Source organism: Colossoma macropomum, unplaced genomic scaffold, assembly GCF_904425465.1.
Source record: "Colossoma macropomum unplaced genomic scaffold, Colossoma_macropomum, whole genome shotgun sequence".
NCBI lineage: Eukaryota > Metazoa > Chordata > Actinopteri > Characiformes > Serrasalmidae > Colossoma > Colossoma macropomum.
Window position 1 is genome coordinate 18,484,255 of NW_023494807.1, and position 8,086 is coordinate 18,492,340.

General features: G+C 36.9%; 1 protein-coding gene across 1 annotated transcript; it reads right to left on the reverse strand.

Annotated features, from left to right (window-relative positions):
- Window positions 1-791: 791 nt before the first annotated feature.
- yju2 (YJU2 splicing factor homolog) lies at window positions 792-7,885 on the reverse strand. The gene is made up of 8 exons (XM_036556688.1): window positions 7,765-7,885; window positions 6,698-6,798; window positions 5,666-5,810; window positions 5,280-5,414; window positions 4,870-5,051; window positions 3,672-3,822; window positions 2,628-2,784; window positions 792-2,079 (listed from the first exon to the last, which is right to left on the reverse strand). The coding sequence occupies exons 1-8, from the start codon at window positions 7,786-7,788 to the stop codon at window positions 1,943-1,945; spliced, it is 1,032 nt and encodes a 343-aa protein (XP_036412581.1). The 5' UTR covers window positions 7,789-7,885; the 3' UTR covers window positions 792-1,942.
- Window positions 7,886-8,086: the final 201 nt, after the last annotated feature.

Consider the following 8,086-nt stretch of genomic DNA (forward strand, 5'->3'; position numbering starts at 1 on the left):
TCAGTTTGAACAAGTAGAAATGTTATAGGAACGCTATTTTGAGAATCCACTGCAAATGGCTTTGTAGATGCTCACCGTGTCTTTAACAAAATATTAATTAAATATACATGAATATTGTTATATTACATTATTATTCATGTATGTTAATTTCACACCAACTTGAAGTCAAATGTAACGTTAGGAGATTCTATTAAAGGTTACAGTAAACACCCTGTTCAGTTAACAAGGTTTCACCAGACAGTGGACTGAGTTTTCTTTACAGTGGTGCTGATAGGAACCATGAGTCGCAATGTCTACAACACACACATAGCTATTTTATTTACTACCCAAAACCACCACTGAACCTACGTCTGCTGAGTTTTCAGATGTAATGTTGATTATGGTAAAATAATAGATTATTTGGGTTCTACTTTGCCTTACAACGACCTACACATAGACCTCTTTGCTATAATGGAGCTATAATAGAGAAATATGCTGGGCCAAAATGCTTTCAAATATATCGTAAAGCAATGTCTCAGACAACAAGGAGTGTATTCATAACCATTTTGTGTAATAACCTTCTCTGGTCTGGTTCCTATCACCACCACTGTGAGGAATTCTGACTCAGAAAATAACTCAAGAATAGAGATTTGAACATCAAATAACTCGTAATACTTTTGTTTACATATTACTGATTAAATTATGCACACATTTTGAAAAACTGGTGGAGTTCCCATTTAAGCATCTTTAGATTGTCTATAGGGGACTTTCAAAATAAAGTTTAACCCGTGTTATTAATATTAGTAAAATATTTAATTTGGCATGTGAAAGTTGCATTCTAACAAAAAATGCAACATTTACTAACAGGGATTAAAAGTTAGCATGTGAAGTTTCTAATTATTACATTACTTACAAGTGACAATGACACTAATGTACAAATGCTTACATATATGAATAGCACATTTCACTTTTCACAGGTAAAAACCCAATTCTTACTGATTAAAAACTGACACCTTACATACTAAAACATAATTCCTACTAGTAAAAGAATTAACATTTGTTCTGTCAAATATCATGTATGTACTAGTTGTATTAATATTTGTACTGAAATTAAATTTCATGGGTTACAAAATTTGAAAGTGACAAGTAATCGACAAAATAAAATATGAAAAAATGATGCCATACACTTGCGGGCTGTTTCTTAAACGCATATTCATCTCACTCTCAGACTAAGGGGGGTTTCAGTGTTGAGGGAATGTAATTACTAGCATTAGTCCAGGACTAGTCTTGATCTCTGATATACCAGCCTATAATAAAGCCTAGTATAAACTTAGTAAAGTGCATGTTCCATCTGCTGCGCTTCCCTGTGGTTGACACCACCCTGTAACACTGTGCAGATAACATCAATCTAAGTCAGGGTGGATTACAGACTTATACACTACAATGAAAGGCTTATCAGTCTAGCTTAGAGAAACAGTAGCAATAAAAATGACAAACTAAACAAAAGATGTTTGTCAGCTGTATGATACACAAAAACTGAGTATACTGAGATAATATTAACCTTTGTGGTGTGACAGTTTAGAAAATGATGCAAAAGAAGCTCAATTGGACTTGAACAATGGTCAAATCTGTTTGAGGGAGATGCATGACGTGGTGGTTTATGGAGGTGAAAAGTACACAAACGCTATGTTTCCAAAACTTGACTCACATGTTGCACGCTTCTCAGGAAACATATCTCTACTTCAATTATAATAAATCAATCGTTTCAATTTATATAATAACTCATCTAGAGTGAGTATTTAGTCCAAGAAATAGTCATCATTTAGTTGAAATGTCCAACAGCTAAAGCTGGTAGGCCATTTAAAAACATGTGCCCAAGTTTTAACTTTCGTTTAACTTCAGAAGGTCCTTGCGCTCCGAGTATTTAACATCAAACATCCATCAGCACTAAAAGACCAGGAGCTTAGTCAGAGTTGCTGTCATCACTGTCTGAGTACGCCCCCAGCAGGCTGAGAGAGGAACCGTTCTGAGCTGGTCCTGTTTGGCTGCTGCTGGCAGTAGCTGAAGCACATGTCTCTGCAGGTTTAGAAGCAGCTGCATCTGATGAAAGAGAGAAATACAATTCAACAAATGCATCACACTAAAGGGATGTTGCATAAAGCAGGATTTCTCAGTTAGCTGGATACTTTAAGCCAAAAGTTAGAATTTTCCAATAAGAACGTCCATTAGCTTTCTTCCTATTGCTCAAACCTGACTTTGGGCATAAGATGATTTTTTTTCTGTATAATTTAGTTGTTACGATGTAAACTAAGTCATTGGAGTGGTATGCAGTGAAATGCTCCTTTCTAAAGAAATTCAGATAGTCAGAATTGGTCACAGTGGTGGTGATGGAACCATATGTCTAAAACGTTTAATGTCTCGCATTAGAGAAAACACGAAGAATCAAACAGAATCAAAATGTTCGCATACAACTGTTCAAACATGTAATCTGATCAGAGCTGTTCAAACTTTTGCATGACTGTATAAGATTTTTGACCCAAGTTTCAGACAGTGGTACAAACTAGATTCATTTATACCACTTCTATGACTTCTGTTGGACTTTCAGCAGTGCAATAGTTATGAGGCAGTATAGGTTCAAGTATCTGTACCTGTCTGGCTTCCAGCTGCAGGCTGCTGTGCTGTATTTGTAGCTGCAGGTTTCTTCCTCACTACCAATGAGCCCAGTGCACTTTTGCCTCCCAACCCCCCAACACTCCTCTCCCAGCTCTCCACTTTCTGACGCTTTACTTCAGTGGATGAGGGGACCTGTGAAAGAGGGGAGTAGTATATGAAGCCGTAAGTCATTATAAAAAAATACACAAAACACAAGCAAAAGGTGTTTTTTTGTGTTACTATTTAACTAATGCTACTTTACCATTCACCATGACAACACATAGGAACTAACATAGGCGATCCAGTGTGGAATAACCCACCAGTAGTTTTGATTCAGCATTTGTATCTGTCATCTGGCTGCAGAACAATGTGCTGTGTGAATGTTTACAGCTATGCATGTGTCCATGTGTATGTGACATTAGGTATTCATAAAGGAGCTGAGGAATAAATGTTGATGTACCACCCAAGTGAATTTCTTTTCTACAGAAAGCTACTCTCTACCTACGTGTTTATGCCTGACAGTTTATGACTGTGAGTTAAACTCGAATAACGTCTTTTACTCAAATATCGACCACTGAAATGACCAAAGTCAATTTCATCTGACGTATTTCAGTGAGGTTTAAACTAGCTTAATGACCGCAAAATGCTTCTCTGTGAATCTGCACACATCAAAGTACTTGAACTATGAGTTTCTCCTCCTTCACACACAGCTTCTTGTTGAAACTGAAACTCAGCATTCTTTCAAGCTAGGAGAAAGCAAATTCAGCCAGGACGACTTCACCATTTCTTTTTTTCAAAGCAGAGTCATGAAATATACTTAGGCCGGTGTTCATATACCTGGGCACACTGCCAACATATAACCTATGAGTGAAAAATGCTGCTTTATGTGCAAATCTACTTGGCCAATCATGCCAGATTTAATATCTATTTCCTAACCACCTTAAATCTTTGACTGTGTGAAACTAACACTGCTCAATAAACAGCCAATGGAACTGAATAAGACAGCAAAGCGTTTCAGTGTTTCAGCAACATCTTTGTACCTTTGAGTCTGTACTTCTGTCTGTGGTCAGGATGTCTGTAGGTCTTTCAGCTGAGTGCTTCTGCTGCTGCTCTTTTCCTTTCTCTTCCTCCTGATCAGAGTCTGAGTCAGAGTCCCTCAGCCTCTTCACCAAGGCCCTCTCCAGCATCTCCCTGGAGAGAGAGAACACATGAATAACATGTTTAAGTTAGAGAATACCAATAGACTATCAGTCATCCAATTACAATTTTTTTTTAACTATTTAAGTACCTTGCCACCACAGTGATTAATGTATTTTTGTCTGTAAAAATACTATATAAATGTGTAAATAAAAACAAATAAACATAAGTAACGCAAAAGGTAACAAGAATGTTTTAATCACGTTACAGAGGCAGACATTAGAGCTGGGCCATGTGGCAAAAAATTAATAATCACAATACTCAAATAAGTTTTTATGATATGCCACAATATTTCTTCTTTCTGAGATCTGATAAGTTGGAACAAATAAAACAGTGGCACATTTAAATGAATTCAATATTTGACACACTGAACTGCACAAAAACCAAATAAATAGCACTAAATATGGTCTCTTTGCAATGAAACATGCAGTTAGGAAGTGTTGTTTAAGCGCTGATGATATCCAAAATATGCTCAGAAAAGCATATTGTGACATACTGTGACATCACAACAACGACAGTTGTTATACTGCCCAGCCCTGAGGTGAATGAAATGTTAGGAGTCTTCCCCAGTGACTCTTACTGGTGTAGTGTGATGTGCTTGGCCAGGCAGCGAACTGAACCCTGGCCTGCTGTGTGGAGGGCTGCAGTGCTTCCCACCGCACTATACCTACCGCCTTGTTTTTTTTTAAAAAAAGCTATTCAAATCTTGATTAGAAGAACACAGGATTGGTTCATGTCTTTCTTGCACTCCAGCCATTGTATGGATTTGTTAAATTTCATCAGCAGTACACCTAATTTAATTTAAAGAACGACTGACTAGCTGAAGCAGGTATTTGCTGGTGATAGTAAATAGTTTGTTTGTATTTATGCTAATGTTAGTGTTTTTTGTGAAAACACCTACTGCCCAAATAAATGCTTCACATACCATTTTCTCATGTCTTACGCGGCGTACTGTACATCTTTTCTATTAAATAATTAAATTTTAAAAATTTACAAAACAAAAACAAAAATGAAAACAGAAGAACATTGCTTTATGCATACTTGGTCTCTCTCTCATCCTCCTCCTGCTCTTTCTCCTTCTGTCTCTTCTCCAGCTCCTTGTACTGCTCCAGCATAGACTCAAAGTCTACTGCTGCCTGCCGCTGGTTCAGCTCCTTCAGCTCCTGCAGGTTCTCCAAAACCTCCATCTCCATCTTCGAATCTCGTGTGCGGTTCTCCAGAACCTTCGGGAACACCAAAGCATTTTGATAACTGCACTGAATTCTGATTTAGTTTGGGAAGATGTACTGGTAGTTGGCAAAAAAAAAATCCTAAAAGTTTGTGACTTGATATAGTTCATTATGCATATAATACTACAAATGCTCAAGGGTTGCTTAAGATTTGCAGCTTTCTGTGAATTTACAGGGTTATTAGTCTGATATGCTACAAATAACAGTAATGAAGCACAATACCTTCATGGGATTATTTAGCTCCTCTTCCTCTCGCTCCCTTTGGATTTTCTTTTCCTCTTCCTCAATAAGTTTCTCAGCCTGGAAGTTTCTTGTCGCACCATGTTCCATGGCATAGTCTGTGTTCTCTGGGTCTGTCTATTTAAAAGCGAAACAAAGACAAATTATCACAATGAACACCGTAGAATCAGTCATCAAAGTTGCCCATCACTAAAGAATCATTATTAGTTGTTTTCATCATGAAGATGAAATATTAGCAGCAAGAACAGCATCTAAAACAGTATTGTCTTAGTATTGAGCCATCAGGTCTTAGTTATTTGGCAAGACCTAACATTTATGATGTTCAGGAGTAGGAATTGTCATGAGAACTAAAAAAGTCCTTATCTTACCTTAAATGTGATTTCTGCCAGACATCTTGTGCATTTAATATAGAAGCGGAAGATGGGCAGCCCCAAATACTGCTCGTTCTGTACTGTCTCCTTCCTTGCATTGAACTTTTTCCCTTTGTATATGTACTCTCCACATGTTTTACACCTGAAACAAAAGCAGTTTGAGATTGGCATGTGTAAGTACCAGAAAATGCAATTTACACAGTTAATCTGTGGCATTGCATAAATAAATTTTACACTCCATAAAGATTCTTGAACAATACTTCAATCAATACTTTCTTTTAAATTACAAAGTGAAAGTATGTGGGGTTTGAGACAGAAATCGAGAGGTGAGAGGTGCAGTGAACTGGCTAAATTTCCTGACTGCAACAGATTTCAGACTAACATATTTCAGAGAGTCAATCAGCCGTCTATATTTTGTAACTTATTGGCTCTCTTGCACTGATAATGTTGATTACTAAGGCATAGAAATTTGTTTATTTAAAGCTGCACTTTGTAGATTTTGGGGATATAGAGACCTCTCTAGTGAAAAGGTGTAATTGTACACAACACACAGAAGAATATTTTTTGTAACATGGGCTAAATCTGATGATTGCAAACGTGTTGAAAGAGTTAAAACTTGGTGAAGGGCGTGTCTTCTGAGGATGAAAGTGAATTATCTACTACTGTCATCATATCTTCATTAGTATAATGCTGATTTGAGACTTAAACATAGCCAGACCTTTTATTTGAGCCTCTGCGTGTGACAGTAATATGTAAGGATGTATGACGTTGTTCAAAAAACTTCTGTGAAATCCAACCTGACACCTCTAACTTTTACATTATTATTTCGGCTTTACAGGATGACCCACAGCACACACACACACACTGTATTTTTGTGTGTTTTTTCTCCTGAAGAAATCCTACACAGTGCAGCTTTAATGAAATGAAATTTTTGGATACTCAGTAGTATTGAGGTCTACTGAGCATTGAATTTTGATATACAGCAAGTAAAAAAAACAGACAGCTAGCAGTTCCTTCCAAGTCTCTTACCTCATATTGAATGGAGCCATCAATCTGACTACATACTGCCGGTCTTTGGGGAGTTTGAGTTTGGGGATTTTAGATGGATCAAAATCTGGAGGGTAGTATTTCTACAGAAACATGGAGATATAACAGTGTTTAAGACAAGTGTGAAGAAATGGGTCATTATGACAATGTATTTCACAAATATGTTAATACCTTTCAAATACAGTAGGTGGCATTCTGTTGTCAGTTTGACAATATTTATGTTACAGAATGTTGATCAAAACAGAAGGCACCTACTTTATTCAAATTGTACAGTTAGATGTTAAAGAACAAATCAAAATGCAAAATATGCTACTTCTACCAGTAAATAACATCACCACAGTATTACCATATAAAACTGTAAGTTAAACATGGTTATGTTTTATTCTTTATAATACGATATGCGACATATATATTGAAGCTGCTACTACTACCATTGAATAACATCCACAGCACTACTCTACAAAACTGTAAGATAACTACAGCGTTATGCTTTATCCTTTACAACATTTGTTGTTCAACTTTACAGTAATTTTTAATACTTGTGTAGTATCCTGCAGTGAACTACAGTGGTTGCGCCAATTCAAAATAATATCCTGATTTCTTATAAAGTATTCATCCGTATATTTTTTCATTACTGAAGCAGGAAATATTAGTGGAAACGCCTGGTATTGTTTTACTACAGAGTAGCAATATATTTGTGTTTAAAAGCAACCAAAAGAATTCAGAAAACTAAATTTAGCTAGTATCGGTGTCCTGTCAGCAATTGGTGACGTTATGCTTCACTTTACTGTTCACTTTTAGAAAGTTTAATCATAAACAGTAGAGGGTCTGAACACAAACCAAGTAACGTAAATATATTTGCTCGTTAGTTAGCTAGTTAACCTAGGTTAAAATATTTTAAAACTAGCTACCTACGCGCGTGCGCTGACCAGCTAACGTACAATGCTAACTGAGATTAGAATATCAAATTACTCTGGGATTCTTTTCGGTTTATCAACCACACCGACTAACTTCGTCAAAGCAGGAAAAGGAGCATTAAAGCCACTTACATTCAGTACTTTTCTCTCCGACATGACTGTTTCTGATTAACAAAAATTACTCAGACACACAAACTGAGAAAATAAACCTTCTTCCTCTGTCTTACTCGCTCCCACACGTCACTTGCAGACCAGTCGGACTGGTCTTTATTGCCACCTATAGGCTGCACGGAGGAATAGCAGCAACATTCAGCGCTGTTAGGTCCGTAAAGAGCCAGTAGAGGGAGAGATTGCATCACTTCTTACTTCTTACTGCACATTGTCCAAGTAAGTGTCCAGGCAAGTTGCTGCAGAGGATTATGGGTGAATTCCGGTAAAGTGTACTGGAATAGAG